Source organism: Notechis scutatus, chromosome 5, assembly GCF_049901735.1.
Source record: "Notechis scutatus isolate UNSWTSFEM ecotype Mainland chromosome 5, rNotScu1.2, whole genome shotgun sequence".
In the NCBI taxonomy this organism is placed as follows: domain Eukaryota; kingdom Metazoa; phylum Chordata; class Lepidosauria; order Squamata; family Elapidae; genus Notechis; species Notechis scutatus.
The window spans coordinates 52,022,988-52,050,902 of NC_142013.1; the positions used below are offsets into that span (position 1 = coordinate 52,022,988).

The 27,915-nt window shown below is 37.0% G+C and overlaps 1 protein-coding gene across 3 annotated transcripts; it reads right to left on the reverse strand.

The window, feature by feature from the left end:
* Window positions 1-14: 14 nt before the first annotated feature.
* CRYZL1 (crystallin zeta like 1) lies at window positions 15-27,633 on the reverse strand. 3 transcript variants are annotated; one of them, XM_026664194.2, is made up of 13 exons: window positions 27,596-27,633; window positions 26,233-26,301; window positions 21,969-22,046; window positions 19,715-19,787; window positions 18,357-18,401; window positions 17,445-17,513; window positions 15,754-15,887; window positions 13,486-13,597; window positions 10,468-10,566; window positions 7,193-7,311; window positions 6,779-6,884; window positions 2,665-2,710; window positions 15-779 (listed from the first exon to the last, which is right to left on the reverse strand). In XM_026664194.2, exons 2-13 carry the CDS (start codon window positions 26,293-26,295, stop codon window positions 680-682), a joined length of 1,044 nt encoding a protein of 347 aa, XP_026519979.1. In that variant the 5' UTR covers window positions 26,296-26,301; window positions 27,596-27,633; the 3' UTR covers window positions 15-679. The 3 variants fall into 3 exon arrangements, with proteins under 3 accessions (XP_026519979.1, XP_087822859.1, XP_087822860.1); XM_087966733.1 differs by lacking the exons at window positions 15-779; window positions 2,665-2,710; window positions 27,596-27,633 and adding an exon at window positions 27,014-27,590 and having other exon boundaries at window positions 6,113-6,884; XM_087966734.1 differs by lacking the exons at window positions 15-779; window positions 2,665-2,710; window positions 27,596-27,633 and adding an exon at window positions 27,344-27,590 and having other exon boundaries at window positions 6,580-6,884.
* Window positions 27,634-27,915: the final 282 nt, after the last annotated feature.

The window sequence follows — 27,915 nt, forward strand, 5'->3', positions numbered from 1 at the left end:
TTTAAAAGTAGATATTTGAAAACAGGGAAGACAAATAATGCATCCAATTCTTTAAATCTGAATTGGAGACATCTCTTTATTGTATTGTGAAATGCTTTGCCACAATGACAACTTTACTCAGGTTTATTTCAATGTGCCTTCCTCTTTGTAAATGAAACAAGTTTATGTGACAATTTTAATAAAGATACAGACAAAATGTAGTGAAAGGGAAAATTACAAAGTTACAATATGTTGCTCAGTTTCTCATTCATGATGGAACATTAAAAAAAGCATTCAGCCAAACCAAAAATCTAGACTATGAAGTGTTTTTTGAGAAATCTTGGCCGTTATTCAGATTCATAGTAAACTTGTCCTAATGATTTCATGCTTTGTCTAAACTTGGAACAAACATGTAGTTTTCTGTGACTTTATAGGATTCTCCTTTCATCTGAATGAGCATGCAGTCACCCCCTCCCCTCAAAATAAAAAAAGCCAAACAAAAGAAAGCAGTACACAATAGCTAAAAGGTAAGTCCTCTGGTTTTTAGACATATGAATTAGATCTAAGGTTATAAGGAACTCAACCTATAGTTATTAAGAACTGTTTCAGATATTGGCTGAGGACAATTGATACATACACACACACACACACACACACACACACACACACACACACCACTTTTTACAGTGCCTTAGAAACTTCATAGTTGGACAACTTGTTTTTTTCTTGCTTGATTCTTCTGAACCAATTCCATAAAAACTTTAGCTTCATATAATGGTACAGGTTTATCCAGATGAGGCCTGAGAACAAAAACGATAAAATGTACATTATTTGCTTTATCCATTACTTCACTCCCTAGGAATCTCTAGGCAGTTTATAGATATTAAGACACCCCCCACCCAAAAAAAGTATCAACAAATAATACATAAAATAAAATTATTAAAATACTACTGATGAGGAAATACACAGTCAGTCTCTAAAATTCTTCTTGAAGAGTCAGGTTTTTACCAGTTTTCAAAATGCCGTAAGAATGGAGGCCATTCTTGCTCTGCAGTTCATGCTGTTAAAAGGAGAGCCTCAAAGAGAATGTTTGAAATCAAATCATATTCAACTGAAAATGTACATATACATTGTACAATTATAGCCTTAAACCTGATTCCTAGTAAACTTTTATAAGCTGTTGAGATCTATGAAAATGCACATGGACTGTGAACAAATGCAACATCTAGAAAGGCAATTTTCCAGATAATGCGTGAGTAATCCTAAGTGAATTTACTTATTATATGCAGTTTGTCCTAAGGGGAAAATATACATGGATAATTTTTGACAACTTCCTAATTTCAATAATTAGAAAAAGAAATGGGCCCTGAATAGCCTGCACAACTTGGGACATGCCAAGTAGCCTTGTGCAGCCTGTTTTTTAAAAATAGCAATACATTTTCATGGACGGCCTCCCCAAAAGAATGTTTCTGAGCATCTCCAAAATTCATTGCCAACTCCAGCACTTTTACTGCTCCATTAGCCGCAAAACATATCAGCACTCCAAGTACAGTAGAACCTCTGGTCGCGAACGCTTCCAACCACTACCAAATTGGGTACTGACCAAAAACAATTCACCAAATTTTTGAATCTGGTCACAAACATATGCTTGGGTAGCAATTAAACATGACCCCTGACCCAGAAATTTCTGAAGACGAAAAATTAGAAGACGACATTCAAATACATTAGAATATCGCCAAGTTATGGAATGAATTATGGTCGTGACCAGGGGTTTTACTGTATTTCTTTGTGGCTCACAAGGATTTTAAAAGTATCAATGTATCAAACACTTCAAATGTTTTGCAGCCCTGATCTAGAACACTGGTCGCCAAACAGTGGGTCGGGGACCTCTGGTGGTCCGCGACAAAATTTTGGTGGTCCACAGAGAAATATCACCCCCCAAAGCACCCCTCCAAAGCAATTAATCCAGGCTGCGCAGGAACACAAGGCTGTGCCACCCACATGGCACGTGGGAACACAAGGCTTGCGTCGCTTGCATTGTGAATAACACGAGGTAGTGAGGGCAGGGAGGAAAGCGGGGAGGGGGGAACTTGCCCCACTTGCCTCACCTGGCCACTGGGCTGCTTCTTTCCGCCTCTTTCTTTTTCTGCTTTTGGAAAGGAAAGCAGCAAAAGTCTTTCTTTCTCTCCCCCAAACTCTGCCAGAAATGAGTCTTTGGGACCCTGCAAGGCATCCTGATCCAAGAGGCTGCGCCAGCGCTTGAAGTCTCACAAAGACTCATTTCTGGCGGAGTTCGGGGGAGAGAAAGAAAGACTTCTGCTGCTTTCCTTGCATGAAGCCAAAAGTCTCTCTCTCCCCCCGAGAATGGAGCTGGAGATGGTATCCTGCAATCCCAAATAAAGAATGATCGATTGGTAGGAAAATGGGGTGGGGAATTTTCCTGCATTTTTGGGGGGATTTTCCCAGGGTCTCTGGTCTGCGGGATTTAAAATTATGAGTTGGTGGTCCCTGAGGTCCAAAAGGTGGGCGACCCCTGATCTAGAATATTTAGGATCTCTAGAGCTAATCGGGGCTAAAAGTTTTAATTATCATTTTTCTCATCTTTTTAAAGCAGTTAATTGATAAAATACTTAAATGAATATATTTTGAAATACTTAGAATGCTCAAACACCAATTTATCCTTACTTGAAAACTCCGCTTGATAGTTTCTCCATTACATCTTCCAAAATGCGTATAGAAGAGAATAGTCAAGTGAAACACTATATAAAATGTTAGAGCTGTGCCAAGATCCAGGTTTGAAGGAGAAATGTGATTCATAATATATTTGGTCATACAAACTGTTCTCTCACAATCACCTTAAATCAAACACGTGTCAGACTATCTTGGGTACAAATTAACCTATGAAAGAACAATTAAAGAGGAACCTTTTTTCATTGAAATACAGGTACTCCTCAACTTATGACTGGTCATTTAATGACTGTTCAAAGTTACAAAGATCCATAAAGCACTTCTGGCCACTTTAAAACATCACACTAGCCATCCATCATATTATTGTGATCTGTGATAGGCAATTTGTTTGTGCTTAGAAACAGTTGCTAAGTATCCTGCGGTCATGTGGTCACCATTTGCAATCTTCTCGGCCAGCTTCTCCAGAAAGACAGAGAAGATGCAAACTGCTGCCACTAGCCAATGGATTTCTCCTCCCCTCCATGGTCACAGGGGAAGAAAATCCTTGGTTGAACTACAGAAATGAAACTCAGGACACAACGTTATTTCACTAGCTCAATGCAGGTGTTCCCTTCAGGATATGGAGGGGCATACATCCTGAAGATCCAAGCTCCATTCGTGCAACCTGTGGAGAGTTCCCTTCAACACACAGAGGAGAGTTGCCTGCCCTCCTTCAATAGGAAACTCAGTTGTGCCAGGGAGGGACATGGAGAGGAGACAGAAAGCAATTATTTTTATCGTTTCTAACCTGCATTTACAGGTGAAACTCGAAAAATTAGAATATCGTGCAAAAGTTCATTTATTTCAGTAATGCAACTTAAAAGGTGAACCTAATATATGAGATAGACTCATTACATGCAAAGCAAGATAGTTCAAGCTGTGATGTGTCATAATTGAGATGATTATGGCTTACAGCTCATGAAAACCCCAAATCCACAATCTCAGAAAATTAGAATATTACATGCAATCAATAAAACAAGGATTGTACATAGAACAATATCGGACCTCTGAAAAATATAAGCATGCATATGTACTCAGTACTTGGTTTGGGCCCCTTTTGCAGCAATTACTGTCTCAATGCAGCGTGACATGGAAGCTATCAGCCTGTGGCACTGCTGAGGTGTTATGGAAGACCAGGATGATTCAATAGCGGCCTTCAGCTCTTCTGCATTGTTCGGTCTCATCTCTCTCATCTTTCTCCTGGCAATGCCCCATAGATTCTCTATCGGGTTCAGGTCAGGCGAGTTTGCTGGCCAGTCAAGCACAGTAATCCCACGGTCATTGAACCAGGTTTTGGTGCTTTTGGCAGTGTGGGCAGATGCCAAGTCCTGCTGGAAAATGAAGTCAGCATCCCCATAAAGCTCGTCTGCGGAAGGAAGCATGAAGTGCTCCAAAATCTCCTGGTAGACGGCTGCATTGACCCTGGACTTAATGAAGCACAGTGGACCAACACCAGCAGACGACATGGCTCCCCAAATCAATACAGACTGTGGAAACTTCACACTGGACTTCAAGCATCTTGCAGTGTGTGCCTCTCCATTCTTCCTCCAGACTCTGGGTCCTTGGTTTCCAAATGAGATGCAAAAGTTGCTCTCATCAGAAAAGAGGACTTTGGACCACTGAGCAACAGACCAGTTCTGTTTTTCTTTAGCCCAGGTAAGAGGCTTCTGACGTTTGTTGTTCAGGAGCGGCTTGACAAGAGAAATACGACATTTGAAGCCCATGTCCAGGATCCGTCTGTGAGTGGTGACTCTTGATGCACCGACTCCAGCCTCAGTCCACTCCTTGTGAAAGTCCCCAACACTTTTGAATGGCCTTTTCCTGACAATCCTCTCCAGGCTGCGGTCATCCCTGCTGCTTGTGCACCTTTTTTTCGCACTTTTCCCTTCCGCATAACTTTCTATTAATGTGCTTTGATACAGCACTTTGGGGACATCCAACTTCTTTTGCAATTACCTTTTGAGGCTTTCCCTCCTTATGGAGGGTGTCAATGATGTTTTTCTGCACAACTGTCAGGTCAGCAGTCTTTCCCATGATTGTGCTTCCTACTGAACCTGACTGAGAGACCATTTAAAGGCTCAGGAACCCTTTGCAGGTGTTATGGCTTAATTAGCTGATTAGAGTGGGACACTTTGAGCCTAGAATATTGAACCTTTTCACAATATTCTAATTTTCTGAGATTGTGGATTGGGGGTTTTCATGAGCTGTAAGCCATAATCATCACAATTATGACAAATCACAGCTTGAACTATCTTGCTTTGCATGTAATGAGTCTATCTCATATATTAGATTCACCTTTTAAGTTGCATTACTGAAGTAAATGAACTTTTGCACGATATTCTAATTTTTCGAGTTTCACCTGTATATGCTTTCACTGAACATGTATTCCTAAGCTTTAGGAGAACCCACTAGTCCAAAGCTTCCCAAAGCTTTCCAAAACTGCTTAACAGACAGTGCTTTTTATCCAATGTATGTAAAATAGTTTAAGTCAATTTAATTCCTGTTCTAATTGGGTAATGGGTACGTGTGTTGTTATCCGAAGAAAAACTACTCCTTCCCAATTTTGAATAATTTACCCAGGTTTGGGAAGCACTGCATTAGTTTATGCTGTTTCATAATAAATAAGGTCTCTATACACAGTTAAGAAACAGCTATCAAAATAAATCCTTTTCTACTGTAAAGATTTTCAGTGAAAAAAAATTATTTAAACATTTCTATGAAAGAAAATACAATTATAATTAAATTAAATGACATTGTAGTTTTTATATTGTACGCTAAAGGATTTAAAATGTGGTGGGAAAGACAGAAAAATTGGAAAAAATGAAAATATTTATGTATGTGACCAAGTAAAAAAAAACTTTGCCTGATTTTATACATTATGTGTTTCAACAGGAGCTATGAAGGCAATAAGCACTTTGAAGATGTTAAAAAGAAATCACACTGACCATTTTGTTTGGCAATATAATGTATAAATATTTCACAAATAATTAAATAGGTAAATTATTTAAATTAAAATCATCAGTACAAGTAATACTATTTATGTTACACTATAGGTAGTCCTTGACTTATAATCACAATCAGGACTGGAATTTTGGTTACTAAGCAACACAATCATTAAGCAAGTGATGGGACTCTATTTTAAATCTCTTTGAAAAAAGGGTAAAGTCTTTTGTTAGTCCATTTTTACACCTTCAAACATCAAGCAAACTTAAAGCTGATCTATACTTTGCGTTTGATTGATATTTGGAGGTATAAAATGATTAAACAACAATTTTTATTCTAGTAGTTAAGATATGGTTGTTAAATGAATCACATAATAAGTCACAGTGGCACAGTGGTTAGAGGCAGTACTACAGGCTACTTCTGCTGACTGCCGGCTGCCTCAATTCGGCAGATCGAATCTCACCAGGCTCAAGGTTGATTCAGCCTTCCATCCTTCGGAGGTGGGTAAAATGAGGACCCAAATTGTTGGGGACAACATACTGACTCCGTAAACCACTTAGAGAGGGCTGTAAAGCACTGTAAACACAGTATATAAGCGCTATTGCTGTAATCATTAAGCAAATCCAGCTTCCTTAATTTGCTTTTCAGGTTTCAAATTGCTATCCGGATGCTACAACTGCTATAAGTACAAACAAGTTGCCAAGAGCCCAAATAGTGATTATGGGACCTCGGGGATGGTGCAACTAATAACTTTGAGGTGTAGGTCAATTTTTCCAAGGCTGCCAATACTTTAAACCATTGTTAAATGAATGCTCATAAATCAAGGGCTGCCAGGTTCATGTGTAATTCAGTTTTTTTACTCCCACCCTTAAAGGCCTTTGCGCCTTAGAGGGTGGATACCTAGGGGACCACTTCTCTCTTATTTTTCCTGTCTGGCCAGTAATATTTGGCAAAGACAACGCTTTGGATCCCATCAACAAAGGGATCATGTTGCAAGACACAAGAGATGTTTTTCTGCAGCTGTCTCTGCCAGCGAAATATGGACACTAACCTAACAATTGATACAAAATATGACATATAAATACTATGATAGATAAATACAATAAAAAGTATGTAATAGAAAGGATATATAGATATTTCCCTTGTTGCATATTTGACAAATTCCAAATTTCATCATTCAGAAAAGAAACTGAAGCACCTTTCAGGAAAAGATATCGACAATCTGGAGGATCCAACTTTAAAAAAGGGAAAAAATAGTGAAGATATATTACTTAGAATAAAAATAGCAAAACAAAGAACATTAGTTGATGGTTAACAAAGTTTTTTCTAAGAGAAAATATCATTGTCAATGTCTATATTATTATTTATTCCAAAAATATAAGACTAGGATCATATATGGTGCATTCCATATACAGTATAATAGAATTTCAACTTCCATAGGTATTATCTAGAATTTTATGCAAATTAAAGTCTGATGGAGCTGGAAAATATCAGACTGGGAAAGGCTGGTCTGACTATAATTATTTCAGAAATGTCTTCTTACCTGAAGATTTTTTTCAGTAGTAATCCAGTGTCCTCCAACACTGAGTAACGTAATGATGTCATGCTTGTGGGGTAGCAATTGTTGTGAAGTTGTTTCGTTTTCTTTATTATACAGTCTCACTAAAAACAAATTAAATACATTTTCTAAAAATGGAAGATGAGCTAGAACTGAAAAGATGTGCATATCAATAAATTCATATTTTTTTCAGGATGCAGTTTTTTCTTTGTACTACATGAACCTTGTCTTCTTCTTTTTTAAACTCTACCAGGCTCAAATTATTATATTTCTGACACATATATGAAAACACGTCACTCACGATTTTGCCATAAAAAGTGTACCTGATCCCAATGACTTGAAAACTGATGAATAAATATTCAAAGCTTGAAATATATATCCATATAAGCATTTCAGTATGCTGTTAGTATATAACCTGCTCTGAGGTATCACTGGTATAAATGCATTACTGTACCTTTTTAAATACTGTGTCAGGGTTCCAAGCAATGCCCTAATTAAACCATGAGCCTCGAGCCAAGTTTCAAAAGAAATCCAATTATTTATTAGGAGCTTCATGTTGGCACATTCCAAGTGAAGCCAACTCTGACTCCATGTAATTTATGGTCCAACTCTGACCCTGTTTCCCCCTCCCCCCAAAGGTATGTTATCAGTCACATTCTCCAATGAAGCAATTTCCTGGGTTGTAGAGATCACTCCCCTCCAGCCACTGTGTGTAACCCCGGAACCAGCCTTGACAGAGATATGGCTGGAATGTGCTTTTGTTTTGAGTGACATGCTGCCTTGCAGCTGTAAGTTTGTTTTCCCATCCCCCTTGCCTATGGCAACTTGAGAGCAGGCCAGGGATGCTTTGCGAGTTGACATACCGTTTTCCCAAAAAGATTTTGTTTCATGGCTTATAACAAAATATCACAGCCAAAAGGGGCAAAAACCACAGGAGTGAACTAGTTTAATTATCTTGGCAGTATCCTGTGACTATTGCTAGAGTAGTTAACTGCAGAATAGAAAAGGCAAGCTGTGCTTTCAGAAGATTGTGCTCTACTATATCAAAGCTTGCAAAGCAAGGTGCAACATAAGTATGTGCTGTGTCCAACCAGAGCCACTAGTGTAACAACTACAGTGCTTACATGCCTGTCCAAATATGCAAAAACATTCTGTTCCTGAATTGGCCTGATCAGTTGCCTTCACCTCCCCTATTTAATCTTTGATCCTTACAAAAGCAACAGATCTTCTTCCTAAACTACCATTCGGATAAAAGCACAACTTTTAATGACTTTGCTTTCCATTTATTAAATGTCAAATTGTAATACAGTGAATATAATTTTAACCTTAAGATATGTATTGTATTAACAATGTGCTTCTCTGGGTAGAATCATCCTGTAAGTGTGTTCATCCAAACAAGGGATTATCTTTCCTTGTCATAAGAAGTGAGATCAGCAGTGTGTCTTACTTATGCAACTGCTTTGTGAAACAGTCCCTCCCTCAAGAGTGGGTGGGTGGGCACAGATTTTATCGTCATTCCACAAAACAATAAAAACTGACCTTCCCAGTATGGACTTAAGGTAACCAAGATTGATGGCACTCATATGCGATATAGTAGCTATTATAGCTTTTTTAATTGATGATTTGTCTTTATGGAGATCACATTCTTATTTATTTTATTGTGTACTTAGTATTCTACATTGCTGCCAGTTGCATGATTTGTTGCTACAGGAAGCAAATAAACAAAGCATACAGTGCGGCTATTTCTGTTGCTAAACAAGACAGTTGTTAATTGAGTTTTGCCCTATTCTACAACCTTTCTTGCCATAGTTGTTAAGTGAATCATTGCAATTGTTAAATTACTAACATGGTTGTTAAGTGACTCTGGCTTCTACTGTGACTGCACCAGGATTATAAAAGTACAAGACAGCTTGATGAATAATTTCTGGACTATTATCTGCAGATTCCCAGTGTCTTTTCCATACCCGGCAACAGTGTGCTGCTGTTTTTAATCCCCCCCTCCCCTCTTTTTCTTCAAGACTTCCTATATTTGCTGAGAAATGCATTCAAGGAAAGTCTCCAAAAGGAATGAACTGCAGCAAAGCCAACATTAACCAACATTCTGGCATGGAATATTAGAGAAATCGCCAACTATTGTTGCAGCAAGGTTTGGAAAAGACTTGGTTACTGCCCATGTTGTCATATCATAAACCCGTATCTCATACAATACAGGTACTGCTCGACTTAATGATCACAAATGAACTCAAAATTTCTGTTGCTAAGCAAGACAGTGGTTAAGTGAGTTTTACCCCATTTTACCAACTTTCTTGCCATAGTTGTTAAGTGAATCACTGCAATTGTTACATTAATAATATGGTTGTTAAGTGAATCTGGCTTCCCAATTGACTTCACTCATCAGAAGGTTGCAAAAGGTAATCACATGAGCCCAGAACATTGCAACCATCATTAATACGAACCAGTTACCAAGCACCCAAATTTTGATCAGGTGGCCATAGAGATACTGCAATGGCCATAAGTGTGAATAACAGTCATAGGTCACTTTTTCAGTGCTATTGTAACTTCAAATGGCCATTCAATAAATGGCTGTATGTCAAGGTCTGCCTATAGTTACATTTACAATTATGGCTCTAATTGTATTATTTCATTATGCAATCTAGCTAGTATACTTCTATTCTTAGAAATATTATTTTCTCATTTTAATTTGTAGTTAGCACTGGAAGTCAGAGAAAAACATGCAATTCATCCCCAAATGTACAAGCAATAATCCAAAATATTGTAACATGGACTCTTAAAGTTTGCAATGCTGTTTAAAAGATACAGAGAAGATGAATATTTTCACTTGGCAACTAATCAAGTTTTCTTGAAGAATATATTTTATAAATGGGGAATCACAAATCATCAGGCTCTTTCCTTTAGTGACTTACCACCTTCATTTGGCAAAGCCATTCAAAGAATCTTCAAGAATGGTATTTAAACCCAGGATACTTAAATTGGAAAGAATTCATTTCTCCAGATACTTTGGTCTCACTGGATGCTTTGGAGACCATCAGCGTTTTCTAAAGCAAAATTGAAACTTTGTAGACATATTCTGAATTAACTGAAGCTTAATATCGTTTTCAAAGAGAAATCCATGAAGAAAATTGAGCAATACAATTGTTATACAGGAGGATATGGTTTTACAATAAAACCATAAATCATTTACATAAATTAATAGAACTTGGAAGTATTTTCCGAAACAGAGTTCTGAAATAATTACAGACCTCCTGCATCAATGATGATATCCACTCCTAGTCCACCTGTCTCCTCTAAACAGCTTTCTGTCAAGTCATATTTTCCATTCGAGACATCTATAATCCGAACTGAATGGGTGGGAAAGTACAATAAATATTTAGGCACATGTTGTTTTAAAAATCAATCCAAATACCAATATACATAAAAGAAAAAAAGTTTCTTTTCTTTAAAAAGATTTATAGTTAATGTAGGTAGGGAAAATCAGGTAGTTATCAAAAACTTAAGGCTGTTCCTTCTCATCACAATAAATATAAACAGCTCAGACAAGAGTTTCATATCCTTGCTCTATGTTCTTTGGGGTTTCCTGATTTTTTCTACGTATGCTATTTGGGAAGCATATAAAAGCATTTCAAAGGGAAACCAGTAATAACAGTTACCTTTTACGAAAACTCCTTACATAAAAATAAGCCCCCAACCATGAACAAAACATGAAAAAAGCAGAAAACAAAACACACCACAAAAAGATATGTAAAAATGACTTTGCTTTCAAACCATGTTTTAAAGTTTACACACACACATGGAATCAAATTGATAGATTTTTCCATATTGTCAATAAAGCACTAATTCAAAGATTAAGTGTATACTTTTAGTAGAGGACTGGGAGAGTAACAACTGGCATATAAAATGTGAGATCTTCAGGGATAGCCTACAGAAATAGCTTGTTTTTTACTTCCCCACCTCACAGAGCAGTGAGGTTAGAGAGGAAGGGATTACAAGAGAGTAAACAGGCATGCAATGGGAATATCCTGGGCTGTTTCCATGGCATTCTCATGGCTATTGCTATCAGCACATTGCTTTTGATTCTATTCCCAACTGTGTTTCTGCTTACTCTTTTGTTATCCATTCCTCCCCAAACTCTTTGCTCTGTAAAGGGGGAAAAACAGGAACAGGACTGTAAACTGTCTATGATGGCAATTACAAGATATAAGGATGTTGCAAAGTTGATAAATGTAGGCACTGGTTGTAAAGTTATTTTTTTCAGCACTATTGTAACTTCAAATGGTCACAGAATGAAGCACTCGGTAACCAAAGACTACCTGTACTGCTACATGCCTCTCAAAGCATCAGTGGCATTCTAATACTGCTTTTATATGACAGACAAGAAATACATCTTTTCAAGGCCTCAAGGATGAACTTTCTTTTAGGAAAACATATATTTTAAGATATATATTTTATTTTTCAGTTTGCAGTATTACAGAAAATATTAAGTGCAATCGTAAGTCAGCCATAAGTAAACTTAGAATTTCATTAAGTCTAAAATTGCTATGCTGAATCTGAATAGCCGACAAAAGATAAATATTAAAATTAAATAAAATATGGAAGGGATGAACGCTGCAAATTAGGTACAGTTCTCATTGAATTCTGTGAGCTTTTACAATCCTGGGTTCTTAAAGTTTTTATTAAAATATTGAAAATCTCCTGTCATTGGGTATTAATAATTAGAAACAATTTCTTACACAGTGGAAATTACTTAAAGTTATAATCAAAGTCTACACAATGTAACCTCTCATGTTTGACATCCTTTCCATTACTCTTTGCCTTGTCAATTCCAGGCAGAGACCAGACCAGAATTTTCCCAAAATTATTGGCAAAAAATAGCTACTTTAACTGTGTTTATCTGAGTAAGACACACTGGATCAGTTCCCATAATACATCACTAGGCAATAAAGCTGGCTTCCTGATGAATAGGTGAGGCCAATGATCAGCCCATGCCATGATTGGGAAAGCTCACCATAAATATGTTGCAAACTGTCTACCCAAAATAAGCTAGAAGACAAAACCTTTTACAAATATAAAAACAAACTTTGGTTTTCTTCTTTCTTCAGAATGGAATAACTCATGGCTGCATTGATAATTATACTGAATTTAGCTAATCTATTTTTTGCCTTGGAACTATAGCTGTCTGTACTAATTCAATAGAATTGCTACATTCCAATTCCTTTTCCCTGCCCAGAAATGAAAATTCATTGTTAGCTATAGTAAATCTTATTCAAAGACTGATTTCTAAGTATTAATATTTTTGTTTGATAGTTTAAAAACCTTTATGCTATTTATCATCAAAATGTATAGTTTTCATTATGGGTGATTCTGGCCAGATGCTAAAATGTAGGTAATTTGTGTGTGCAAGTGTAGGATGTATTTGAAAAGTAAATTTTGGATAGATGAGATAGAATAATACTCTATTTCAGTTTCCTAGATGTCAACCCTTATGAACTTATGAAGGTTTATAAATTTAAAAAAAACTCTGAATTACCGTATTTGCCGGCGTATAAGATGACTTTTTTGCCCTGAAAAAGATGCCTCCAATTGGGGGGGTCGTCTTATATGCCGGGTCGTCTTATACGCCGGCAAATAGTAATTGGGAAGCACTGCGGCTGCCCGCGGCTGAGGCACTTTGCGCACCGTGGAAGCGAATCCCGTGAAGCCGAAGGAGCAGCCAGCCTTCTCCCAGCTCCCAAGGAACGAGGCTCGCACCGCCCGAGCTCCGCGGAGGTATCCGGCTGGGGCTGTCAGGAGTTGTTACCGCTGGCGCGGCTCCGCGGCTCCAGTCCTCGTTGCCTCAGGAAGGGAAAGGCAAAACCAGGAGCCGCTGCTGCCATTGCAAAGCGCCGCCGCGGCTCTTCCTTTTTGCCTTTCCCTTCCCGAGGCAACACGGGACTGGAGCCGCGCCAGCGGTAACAACTCCTGACAGCCCCAGCCGGATACCTCAGCGGAGCCCGGGCGGTGCGAGCCTCGCTTCCTTGGGAGCTGGGAGAAGGCTGGCTGCTCCTTTCGGCTTCACGGGATTCGCTTCCACGGTAGACAAAAGTGCCTCAAAAAAAAAAAAAGTGCAAAAGTGGAAGGCGTGCGGAAGAGGGGGCGAGTATATAACAAACTATATTTTGAGTGGAAATGTTGGGGGGTCGTCTTATACGCTGGGTCGTCTTATACGCCGGCATATACGGTAAGTCTTTTCATTCAGTTTAGTATAAAACAATTTTACTTACCTACAGAAGGAACAATCCTCTCAAGACATTGTTTGTCTTCAAGATTATACACAGTAGATATCACCTTGGCTCCTCTGTGTTGTGCTAATTGAATAGCTATTGTACCAAATGACTGCAAAAAAACAAGGGTTATGTACATTTATTAATACTTCTATATCTATCATGTTTCTCCAAAAAGAAGGCCGAGACTTATTTTCTTTTGACCCCTGAAAAAAATGGCTAGGCCTTCTGTTTGGAGGGTTCTAATTATTGACTCACCTCACGGTGGCGGCACCAACAAACCTGCCCAGCAGGAGCCCGCTGCTGGCCCAATTCTTGAGGCCGCTTTTTGCCACTCGCATGCTCTGGCCTCCGTTTCACCTTCAGATGCCTTGTGGAAAGCCCTCTGCAACCGATAATAAGAGCTCCGGATCAATCCGGAGCTCTATTATTGCCTGCAGAGGGCTTTCCACAAGGCATCTGAAGGCAAAACGGAGGCCGGGGTGATGCATGCGAGTGGCAGCAAGTGGCCGCAGAAGAAGTGGGCCAGAAGCAGGCTCCTGCTGAGTGGGGCTGTTGGTACCACCACCGTGAGGTGAGTCAATAATCTGAAAGCGAAACGGAGGCCAGGGTGATGATGCATGTGAGTGGTGGCAAGTGGCTGCAGAAGCAGCAGTCACAGAAGAAGGCAAGGCAGTTGTCGGGGTATGAGAAGCCTGGTAAGTAGGGCACTTCCACCCCCGCCATCCCCCCCAGTTTATTCTTTACCTATGTGCCTCGCCCCACCCCCTGCACCCTGGGTTGGGCAGGGGGTGTTAATTAGGGATAATTTTGTAGGTGGGCTTAATTTGATCGCATGCGCTCAAAAACATGATAGGGCTTCTTTTCAAGGTGGGCTGTCTTTTGGGAGAACATGGTAGCTGCATTGGAGTCTATTGGGGGGAAAAAACCCCTTTCAAATCCTACAGTCATGGTGTAAAAGAACTCCTAGCTCTATCTGGAACACCAGTAACCTTGAAATTTGTACTTTTCTTCATTTTTAGCAGCATAAAAGAGCATAAAAGATGCCTTGAGAAAAAGTAATCTGTTTCTACATCATAAAGTAAATCCAAGGCTGCAACATTGCACAGAATTAACTAGTCTCTGCATGACATGCTAGCAAAAGAAAGCCTATACATTATCCAGCACCTGGTTCCATTGTTCCAAAAATTCAGTTAAAATCTTTTTTCCTATATCACTCATTGGTTTTAGTCTTGTATTCTAGGACAACACAGAACAAGCCTTCTTCCGTCTTTTTAATGTGTCAGCTCTTCAATATTGAAAAAAGCACTAGAATGATTTCAGTTTTACCTTCTCTAAAGTAAATATACCCTGTTCCTTCAACTATAATAATTTTTCTTAGCCCTGAACATTTTCATTACTTTCCACTGCATCCATTCCAATTTGCCTACATTTTTTTAAAAGTAAGAGATCCTGACTTTTGAGATTTTTAAATTTTTAATTTATTTAAACAACTTTTATGGCTGCCCAATTTACATAGTGATCTTAGGTGACTGACAGCCAATATAAAAAAGATCATGCCTTTTCACCAGGTGCCATACCATTCATACTTCTGTCCATACATGCATGTGGAAGCACAAACACAAAACACACACAGATGCAAAATAACGATTAAATTATTGCTTCTCCAAGCTTTTGAAACTTGTGGTTCTGTTAAAGTAGCCACAAAACAGGAACTTTTAAAAAATCATTATCAGGTGACACTTGCGATTGACTATAATTCAAAAATAAGATGAATTACTGCATCCCATTCCAATGCTGTACTTGATTTTCTTGCATTTCTGTCTATTTCATTTCATTTCATTAATTTCAGCCATGTTTCCTATTTTATTGTTTTATCCTATTCTTATTTGATACACATTTTTCTATATTTTGCTTGGCTGAGATGCAAGTGTAAGAAATATAATGTTGTAGAAATTAGTGGAATTTAGTTTTCTGTGGAAAAAAAGCATATTTCATTGGCATTTACAGAATAATCCTATAATAGCTCTCTCCCTAATGAATAGATATTATTTATTTCTGCTATTCATTTAAATAGCACAAACTGAGGTGCTACATGTGTTAATTTAACAAGCACAGACTAAGGTGATTATTTGGAAAAAAGAACAAGAATAATTCCAGTTGTGTGAACTGAAGGCTGCTTTAGCAACATTGGATTTAACCCACTGAATGTATGGTTCTAATAAAGTTTTCAGAATATTTAAGTTCAATTGGCACTTTTATACATACACTTGCACCATCCATTATCAACACGTTTTTTCCATCAGAAACATAGGACAGATAATGTAGAGCTGTATATGCACGAAGACCGTCATGAATGGCCCCAGCTGATTCCATCCAGGAGATTTGCTCAGGTTTGTGAACTATTTCACAAGGAAGAAAGTTTGGTGATAGACTTTATTGAAGCATACAGATGGTCCTTGACTGACAACCATTTGTTTAGTGATCATTCAAAGTTATAACGGCACTGAAAAAAGTGACTTATGACCATTTTTCACACTTATGACCATTGCAGTGTCCCCATGGTCACACGATCAAAATTCAGAGGCTTGGCAACTAGCATTTATTTATGCTGATTGCAGTATCCCAGGATCATGTGATCACCTTTTGTGACTTTCTGACAAGCAAAGTCAATGGGCAACTGAGATCCAGTTAACAATTGTGACAAGAAAAGCTGTAAAATGGGACATAGCAATGGAAATTTTGGTCTCAGTTGTAGTTGCAAGTCAAAGGCTACCTGTATATTTATCTAAACAAAAAAACTGGAATGAAACATTCAATTTGCTATACCTATGAAATCACACAAAAGTATTCAACCTTCTCCCTTTTCCATTTGTTTCTCTATTAACAAATCTGATATATTGATTTTAGCTGATCAACTACCAGATATTTTAGAATAATGTTAGTTTGACAATGATGTCAAGACATGAACATTTGAAAAAAATCAAAAGTAGTTGAGTAAATTGTTTTAGAAAATAACAATTTGTATTACTATTGGTTATCTTGTATTGAGTGCTAGGTTAGGCTTCAAATACATATGTTAAGAAACAATATACTTTAACATTGAGAATCTAGAAGTTACATTCAGAATTTAATATGAAATTTGACTGAAGTTGTTCCAAGCCAGTTTCAAAATTACAGAAATACAAGGGAAAACTGAAATACAGATACTATACGAACCTTTGCATGCCATCTGACAATATAAGACTTTGTATTTTCCTGTAAATTCTATATGATTCACAGTATGTATAACACAAATTTACAAACATAGCTCCAAATTGAAATGCAAACACTTCCCTATTTCAAAGCAAACCCTTGTAATGGGGCACATTTTCCAACTTCAGAATAAATTTTACAATTGAAATTTTATGTGTTTTGCTTTGCAATGTGGAAGATTTTCAAATATGTTTTTCCACAATATACAGTCATCAGAGCTGAGTGCACTATATACATCGGTTCATATAATGGTAACCTTAATTCCAGACCCAACTCAATGTTCTCTTTCCACCCGTTGTGATTTGGGAGGACGATGACAAAGGGGAGATTTGGCTATTTTCCTTATTAGTTAGTAAATGCTTCCAAAAGAAGCCAAGAACATCTTAGAATAACATATAAAAAATGCAACTTTCAAATCAAGGATGAAGTGCTTGCTCTCAGGGTTAGTCAGAAGGAAGAGTGGGTGAAGTAATAAGAGAAGTTTACCAGAAACAGATGAGTCAGCTTTTGTAGTTTCTGTTTAAAGAGAATAATAACTAATACTACTATTATTTAGAAAAAGTTAAATGATACAGTTTTGACCTAAAATGATAACATTTTCATGTTAGACAAGATTTATTATTCACAAGTTGAACAATATTTGAGTACTTTAGGGAGTTACATTTCAAAACAGTAATGTATTACTATGTTTTCTATCTACATACCTAAACAATGCTCATGAACCAGGATCTCTTCACACAATCCAGATTCTTCTGAATCCAATGGTAAAATTCCTACGAAAACAGGATTTCCTCCAGCTTAAGACAAGAGTACAATCAACTGAACAACATCCAAGCACAATAATTGACCTGCAAACCTTTGAATTCCACGTAATGCACCTGAATGTGAATAGCCGAAAAGTTTACTGTTATTTGTCCCTGATGTAGACATAAATAATCTGAAACAAAAATCCCCCCTTCCTTTGTTCTTTCTTGAATAATCATGTTCCGTAAAATAACACATTAAACTAAATGTGCAAAATAGATATACAGCTGGACCAATGGGAGGATATTTTGAAGAAAGTGTTGAAATTTAAACTGAATTATAATCCTAAGGATAACTTTTATAAGACTATGTATTGCTGGAATTTGACACTGGATAAATTGTCAAACGTGCGGTGGAATTTCAAATATTTGTTGGAATTGTAATCAGAGAACACATTTTTCAACTTGGTGGACATATAAGAAAGCTAGACAATACTGGGATCAAATATGTATTTGATTCAAAAGATTTTAAAAGAAAATGTACAATTGAAACAAAAGATTTTTCTTTTTAGGATTACAAACAGATAGAAAGATCTTATGGAATTTTGTTTTTATGTAAAAGGGGGGAGAGAAAGAGGTACAGGGAAGATAGGAGGTGACCAATGAGATAGAAAAAAACATTAATATAGTCATAAAATATTAACCATCCAAAATGATTCAAGTTTTCCAAGAAGAAATTATATTTTTCAATGTCAACAATGTTAAGCAATGGGCTATTTGGAAGTACATAAACAGGAAGGTTCAAAATAACAATTTTTTAAAAAATGGTAATTTCTTACAATTTAAATGTTTTAGTTAATTAGATAAACCTACCTACTACCTCATCTTGATGCTTAAAGGAAGACACTTTATTTCCAACTGGAAAAAAAGGAAATAAGGGAACACATAAAAGAACTATGGCACTTAAAACAATGTTACTGTTAATAATAATTTATTATAAAGTCTTATAATACAATATGCAATCCACAACCTGATAACTATAGTCAATTTTAAACATTACTGAGAAGGGCAAGAAAAAAAGTTGCTCTGAAATAGAATTTAACAGAAGACTGAAAAGAGAAGCAAGTCTGGACATTACATTCCCATGAATAAAAACAGAAATACGTGAAGGAAAAGACTATTAAATTTACAGACTCATATAGCTTCAAAATAATCAGACATACAGATCAATCAATAATATGCAAGCAATAAACAAAATAAATTCACAATTAATCAAGATAATGTATTCAAGTTGGATGTTTCTGCATCCAACTTCATTTTTCTAAGTGCACATGTGAACTAAGAAACTCTACTATATGAGCAGTAACTTACTACAGCTTTATGTTATTTGTCTGGGACTGCAAAATCTACCTGAATAGAGGTCTAAAGATCTCCATAGACATCTACTAGAATACAATTCATTACTACTGATTTGATTTGCTAGTCAAGAGTCTGGCTGTCCTGCCCCAAGGAATTAAGGAAAAGTCAAATTTTTAAAAAAGTCTTCTGAATCTCTTATTATTCTCAAACATTTCAATGTATGCATTTATATAGACAAATTAGTTTGTAAATATAAAAAGAATTGGGTGTTTGAGAATGAATTTAGTGAAAAATATCCCTAAATGTTAAATAATTGGCAGAAACGTTTTAAATTAAATTTCCAATCAAACACCCTCACTCAAGTTCATTAGGTGAACTTATCATGGCAAGCTATCACATGGTTTCTTTAAATTTTGGCCTAATATGTTGTATAAACATGTTACTGTCATTTATAAAACATGGCTTATGTTTGCATGATTGTGGCAACTACTGTCTCCACTGCAGCATTAATGCAAATTTTTATATAGGACAACTAAAAATGCATTTTAAGAGGCCCTTAAAATAAAATGATCTGCACTTTAACCCTGATAAGCCTTTAACATTCACATTAGCTAAAAGCAAAATACCTCTCAGTTGGCATACGTTTTTTAAAATATATTAGACATGTGGTGGAGAATCTGTGGTCGTTTAAATGTTGCAGAATTACAATTTCTATTAGCCAAGAAGTTATAATTCAGTTGTAATTCTGGAGTGTTGTAGGTTCTTAGAGTGTAATAGGATCTGTAAGAGGATTACTGAACATAGGGACAGGTAATTTTAATATATGAGTTCTTAATGTTTTATAGAAATATTATGCAAATTAGTATACTTACTTTCCAACACAACACCAGCAATTTCCCTTCCAACAGGTAGAACTTTCTTCTCTTTTTTAATTTCTGATAAAAACTAATAACAATAACACAATGTCTATTGTCAAGATTAATACATCTTGCACTGGAAGCAATAAAATTCTAATATGGATTCCTGCTACTAACAAAAATGAGACCCTGATTATTTGAAAAAAGAATAAAGAAGTCTATGGTTGCAATAAAATGCATTTTTTACAGAAAGCAAATGTTAAAAATGAAGAAATCCTTCTTAAGTTATGCACTGAACTATAAGTCTAGCATTCTTAAAACTATAAACTTGGTGTCAAAGTTTAGTTTTCTGATTACATGCCAAAAACAATTTAATTTTGTAAATTGTAAACACTTGAAAGTTTGACTAAAAGACTTATAAATCACTTCACAGTGCTTTACAGCCCTCTCTAAGTGGTTTAGAGCAGGGGTCCCCAACCACCAGGCCCCGGACCGGTATCGGTCCGTGGAACATTTTCTACCAGGCCGCCAGTTTGCTGGGCGCCGCCATCTTGTTTCGATGAGAAAGTGCTTCCGGGTGAGCTTTTCTTGTTGGAAAGCGGCGTTTGGGTCCTGAAGGAATCCTCGTGCCTTAGTTTCATCGAAGGGGGGGTGGTGGCTTCGAACGAAACTAAGGCACGAAGATTCTTTCAGCACCCAAGGCAAGGCGAGCTGAGCGACCGTCCCGAAGCCGTCCCGAAGCCCATCGACAAAGGTACAAAGGAGGAGTTGAAGGTGGCGGGGAGAAGCGGGGGACGGCTGGCTGGCCGGTCGCTCGGCTCGCCTTGCCTTGTCATGTGTGCTAATGCCGGTACCGGCCCGCGGATCATTTTGTGATGCCGGTACCGGGCCGTGGCACAAAAAAGGTTGGGGGCCATTGGTTTAGGGAGTCAGCATATTGCCACCAACAATCTGGGTCCTCCTTTTACCAACCACAGAGGGATGGAAAGCTGAATCAACTCAGTCAGACTCAAACAACAGCCAACTGCTGGCAGTCAGCAGTCAGCAAAATTAGCCTGCAATACAGCATTCTAACCACTGTGCCACCATAAAAGTATGTAATACCTACACATTTTCAATTTTACTGTGTTTAAAAGGAAGCTGCATAAGTTTAGAAGCAAGTACTTTATTTGTAATTATAAAATTTCTATTCTATATTTTGATTATTAAAATCAGTATCAAAGCATACAATATCTGGTATTTTATATGGAACATATACTTTTGAATGCACAATCTTTTAAGTTGTAGCTCTACTTCTATTTATATACTGACAATTGAACTAAAGGGACAAGATAAAGGACCCAAAAGAGTGCTTAATTTAAGTAGTCAGGCAGCACTCACATAAACTTGCATTAGTGCCAATGTAGGTGTGATGGTAACCATGTGAAAGTCTGAGGTAACATATATGTGGTAAGTGAATCAATTATCATGTGTGCAATAGACCATTGCAAAGATCTTCCCTATTCACTATTATGACATAGAAGCTAATCATTTGAGCCTTAGGTACAGTATTATTTTCTTCCTTAATGTAACATTTTATATATTTGACAAAAGTAAAAGGGTGCCTGAGGGACCATTTTGTCTCAATTAAATCAACTCATCTCATCCGGTCAGGCAGGAAAAACACATTATGGACTGTTGGTTAAATAATTCTGACCGGAGGGGTCTAGGAGAGTCTTCGTTGCTATCACCCTTACCTTATGAAACATTTTGCCCCCTGATGTGTCCCACTCCTGTCACCTTCTGGAAGAGCATTAAGACCTGGCTCTCTTAACTGGCAAGGGGATCCAAGAATGATATGCAACCGTGGGGACTGGTTGGTGGCTTGAAGGAGCCATCTTTGACTTTTGTTACTTTTTGTAAGGATCTAATGGTTATTATGATTTTTTTTTTACTTGTAAACCACTCAGAGTCTCTTAGAGAGTAAGATGGATAGCATAGCAATTTAATTAACAAGTAAATACATTTAAAAACTCAGACCAATTTATCTACTAGGGAACAAAGCGAAGGATTAAAATTAATCATATGCTTACAAGTAATCTTATGTTTCAAGCTTTGTAACGAGCTGACTAAGTTTGCTACAAATATGTTTAACTGGTGTATGATTCAAATATGAATTTGTAAGATATAGATAAGGGTCAAGATATTAATTTTTTTACATAAATTTGCATGAAAGTTTATTCACAGAATAAATTCATAATCATTTGACAAATTTATAATATATAAATACCTTCTTATCAATCCAGCTAAGAGCACAAGCTTTGACTTGCACTTTCACATGGTGGTCACTCACAATGGGAAGGCTATCCTAAGAGAAATTGAAAGTGTAGGCACAATTTCTAATATATTTTTAGAAAGCAAATTCAATACACATAATCCTTAACTTATAACAGTTCACTTAGTGATTGTTCAAAGTTACAAAGCATTGGAAAAGGTGACTTATGACCCCTTTTCACACTTACAACCCTTGTAGGGTCCCCATGGTCATGTGATCAAAATTCAGATGCTTGGCAACTGACTCACATTTATGACCTTTGCTTTATCCCAAGGTCATGTGATAATCTTTCGTGAAGTTCTGACAAGCAAGGTCAACGGGGGAAGCCAGATTCCCTTAACAATTGTGTCACTAACTTAATGAATGCAATGATTCACTTAACTGTGGCAAGAAAAGTCGTAAAATGGGGCAAACTCACTTAACAAATCTTTCCCTCAGCAACATAAACTTTTGGGCTCAATTGTGGTCATAAGTCAAGGACTACCTGTAGTTTACCTAAAAAATGAACAACAATCGAGATCATATTTCAAATAAATTCCATTAGCACATTAGGACAATCAAGTTCACCAGTTGAAACTTTCTTTGAAATTTTGACCTTGTGCAACTGAAAACTTATATATATTGTCCTCAACTTATGACTGATTATTTAATGACCATCTGAATTTATGATAGCCTCAGAAAGGCTGCTGTGTGGCCTGTAAAGCACTTCCAGCCACTTAAAACGACTCCCTCCAGTGATCAAGTGATTGCAATCTGGGTGCTTGGCAACCAGTTCGCACTTACAACCAATGGTCAAGTACCCTATGATCATGTTATCACCGTTTACAAAGCCAGGTTCTGCCAGGTTCCCCAGAAAATCAATGGGAAATCAACAGGGAAGATTGCAAGGTGTTGCTGTGGAACTGAGATTTCCTCCCAGCAGTTAGCTCTTGGGGGTGGGGGGCGCTCCTCAAAGGACTGCAGGAATGGAGCTCAATTCCCAAAGATCTGAGCTCTGTTTCTGCAGCCCTTCAAATAAGTTTCTTTCCATAAACAGAGAGGAGGGGAACTTCACCGAAGGGCTGTAAAAACAGAGGTCAGATCCTGAAGATCTGTCTGTCCACTTAACAACCTGACAGATCGCTTAACAACTGCAACTGCGAATGCCAGAATTGTAATCATTGAGTGAAGGAGTCATATGAGTGTCTTGCTTAGCAACATTTCCTTCAGTGACCACGATACTGGTCCCAATTGTAGTTGACTAGCTATACTGCTGAATAAATATGTTGAACACACAGCATGTATTCCCAGCACTATTTGGAACAGTAATAAAAACAAAAATGCAGAATTACATTACATGCAAACATTTGTAACAAATTCTAGCAGAATATTGTGTTTAAAAAGGCAATGTGGGGGAAGGGAAAAATATTAATTGGAGCAAAGAGGTAGCGCAAGCAGGGATAGCTTAATCTATTCCAATCTGTCACTTTATTTCAGTCCATAATCTGTAAAGTGCTTTTCTCCAAGTACAGAATATGCAATAGTGAAAGTATTTATAATTTTGGAACAACAAAATAGATAATTGAATGACAGTAATATTATAAAAACAAAGCGAGTTAGAAAAATGAAACTTCTCTCACTTTTATCCCTTCCAGATGCTTTCCCACAAATAATCAACTGTGGCACATATTTCCCAGTCCTGCCCTAAAAAAAGGTGACAAACTGCAAATCTAATGATAAACATATGTTTTATTACGTTGAACTGTAAAACATTCCAGGCAAAACAATTCTAAAATAAATAATGCAAGTAAAAGCATTTTCATATAATTATTTTCCAACAATGCTTTCCACAACTGTCTTAGGACACCATTTATAAAGGTGGTATTTTAATAAAGCTGGCTGAAATGCAGTAGATTCAGCATAGTAACACATAATTTATACCTAATATATAAGATACGAAGAGGGGTTGTATCAGTTTATGTTGAAATAGTTTATTTAATGAGTTTTATAAATCACTTTTCTTTCGTTTGTAGTGCTAATGTGTTCAGCAAAGATTTAAATTTATGCCAACGATAAATGCATTGTGAATTTAGTATTACGAAGCAATTCCTGCTAAAATGCAATGCTGACTTCCTTGAATTCATGTGGTTACACAGTTTCCTCACTATTTCAGATTTTTTTTTAAATGGAAACTGACAAATTTTGCTGACATATGCACTTCTTTTCCTGTGTTGTGAAGAACAAACTGCTTGACTTAGAGGTTTCTACTTTAAAAATACAAATTATTACCTAACTTTAAGTGCACTGTCTATGTTGGTTCTTAATGGCTAAACCATAGTTTGACTGCTTAAACTGTGCTACATGCTTTCATGTTTCTTCTTACCATAATATAGTTCTATAGTTCCCTCTCCGGAGTTCAAACAATCCAATATGCCATTATATCTATATTAACTATTGTTTAAACAAGGGGTTCCCAATCTTGGCAACTTTAAGACGGGTGGACTTCAACTCCCAGAATTCCCTAGCCCCAGCATGACTGGCTGGGAAATTCTGGCACTTGAAGTCCATGTGTCTTAAAGTTGCCAGAACCGGGAATCCCAGGTTTACGCAATTATACTCCACCAGAATATTTGGAAATCTGTTCCAAATTTTGATTTGGTTTGCCTGCTTCCTTTCAGGAAATAAAAGCCTTTTGACTGAAAATAGATTTATTAAAATAAATGGGACAAGTACATACAGATCACAAAATCAATTAACAACATGACATAATACACATAATAAAAGGGCCTGTGATCATGCTTAAATCTATTTTGCTATTAAGAAAGCAAAATTCTACAACCTATAATTTAGCTATTATTTAGCTATTGCAAGAGTTATTCTTGGATCCTTATCCACCAAATATGCAATCTATACCTTCCTGAATATACAATTCTGTCCAAAGAGCATAAAGAGATATTAAATGCATCCAATTTTTAAAAACTCAAACAAAATTACAGTAAAAATGTAAAAAATGTAAAGTAAAATATTAGCCTGTGATTTGATAGTTTTATCCTTTTAAGGGCAAAACTTTCTACATAAAGGATGTTTTGAAATTTAGAAAATAAATTAGAAACCAAAGCTGATGGCAAGATATCAAACTTCAATAGCATAAAAGCCTTATTAAATGTATTATTTATAGGTTGGCCAAAGTATGAGAGTTGTCCTCATGGGTGTGAGAGCATACTATATTCAGTTTGTAATTTTGCATTGCAAATTTTTTGCTTGAGAAATAAGTAACATTTTCTTGTCCCAAGCTCATCAGCATCTCAGATTAAAAATCCCATTTTCTGTCATTTGTCATCTATTTGCTGTTTCCATGAAAAAAAAAGTCTGTCAGAATAGGATGCGTCAGATCTTGAGCTTGAAAATTAATATTTGTTTGATATTTAAGCACAAATAGTTAGACACAATTGTGCCAATTTTATGAGCTCTGCTTCTAATCATAGTTGGTTTGTAGTCTTTCTGGCTTGTAATAGTTTATGCCTGGGTTTAGTTGGGTTTTGTCTGGGACTTGTGGCCAATGTCTTGGTTTCAAAAAGTTTCACTACAACTGGTACACTTGCTACTGAACTCTTCTGAGCATCCCAAGCAACCTAGGCAGTGTACGCATGTCATTTCTCCAAATATTACAGTACAATGCCCAGATTCTTAACAAATAGAACATGCTGCATTTTATTCTCCTCGAGGCTCAAAGTCCATTTTTAACACAAATGCATGACCTTTATTTTCTTATAGATAATCTGTATGTGTTCCTTATAGAAATAAGTGTGTTCCCATACGGCCAACTGGTGTCTGCAATATTATTGCAGTATTATATGCATATAAAACAGTATACTGTAAGTATTTATCTGTATCCCAATTTTGGGGAAATAACCTACAACCACACTGTTGTAAAACTTGGAATAATAATAGGTACAAAATACATCCTCTTACTAGTTGGTGCTGAATTTGATAGAGGGCTGCTATGTATATCTCATTTTCAGGATAGTATTGTTGTAAAGTGCATGTAGTAGGGTAACTATTTATTGGAGATGCCTTAAGCTTATAACCTATCCTAGAGATACAATCAAAGGGCTGCTTTAAGATCAAACAGGACAAAAAGACCTGATTTAGGAGGCTAGATGTCCTGTTCAATTTAACACCGGGAAAGTATCAGTCCCTGATCCAATACAGAACAGATGGGTAAGATAGCGTAACTCACCTTTTCCAGGAAGATAAACTCTCTTTCTTTTTCAGAATTCTGCTGCCAATATAAGCCTTTCATAGTGATCTTTAAAATTTAGAGAAGAAAATAAAATATCTGTTGCTAGAAAACTCAGGTGTTAGAAAATTTTCAGGTCAGATATAGTAGCCCTAAACAATTTATATCTACATATTAGGCACATTTTGGTAAACTTCTAAAGTTTTAGCAAAAAAGTTTGTGGATATTAATCTACACATTACATATAAAGGTAAAAGAGGTGGTATTTCGGTATTACTTCCCATTCAAAAATTAATGCTAAATTGTTATGCGACATTGGTTAGGTTGAATAACATGCTCACAACAAGTTGTTACCTCATTAGGCTCTAGTTTGTGATGCTATTTATTTTATTTATCAGATTTGTATAGCTGTCCCTCTCTCCAAAAGCAACTGTTATAAAATGCAGCTGTGATTAGTTTATGATTCAACGTGCTGCACAATACATCCATCATGCTAAGTTTATGGTTGCCTGTTGTGCAAATTCAAACAATTTGATTCATTCAGAAAACTAGTTACTATGTATCAGTGTTATTATTCCTTTCAAAATGGTAATAGTAAGCAACGTAGACCCAAAGTGCATTTTCTTTACGATGAGAAGTCCAATTAGTAGTATTTTTCTTCTTAGTTAATAATATTTTGCTTTAGATATTTGTAAAATCGGCTCAGCACTATAAGAAACAGGCTTTAGGACAGCCCATAACTCAAAAATAGGTTTGAATAAATCACAGTTACTTTACTCACAGATTAATCTGTTGTGTGAGTGCAGCTTTTATTTCACTGGGACCAATGATAAAATATTTTGGGGTGTTTACATTGGGGGTTACTACATACAAAAACCACCATTCAGCATCTGAATGTATACACCACTCTTCGTTTTGATCCTGAATCAAAAGGTAATACTAAACCATGGTTTACCAATCGTAAAACCTGAATTCACACAATACACCAAACCTAAACAAGCACATCATATTGTAAGCTAAGGGCAAGCCCATTTATGTTACAGCTTAGTGCAATATGTGAATCCCTATTAGCTAGATATTTCTTTCACCTAATTCTTGAGAAGGAACCCACCCCCAATTTGGCTTATCTGTGATTCCGAGATGGTTACGGGTTCAGTTTCAAGAGTCCAAAAACTCTTGAAAGTGCAGCTGAAACGAAGCGTGAATAGCACAGCTACAGGGAGACAATCAGGGAGGCAACGGACGACAACGATTGCGGTTCAGCTGCACCGCAACACTCACTCCCTGCCGTTCACACGTCTAGCACCCCTCACCCACCGCGAAAAAAAAAAAGACTCCGCGACTACATCACCAAGCCCATTACCTCTTTTGAGGCCCCTCTTTCTATTCTCGCGGGAGCGGAAACGTCGATTGCCAAATCCTACAAATAAGGGTTCCCTGAAAAGGCAACTGTTAAGTGGCCAATCCGGCCGTCACTCGAAGTAGAGGCGGGACCAGGGGGGCAGGAATCTTCCATTCAGACCTATTTTGTGCGTCTCCCGACTCTTTTCGACTTTCTGACTTAAAATGACTACATTTCCCGGTACTCTCGCGAATCATCTGGTTTCAGTTCGCAGCTCCCCTCCAATTGCTGAAAGGGTGGAAAAGTCGGAGCGGACACGTGAAAGTCCGAGTTCTTTGGTT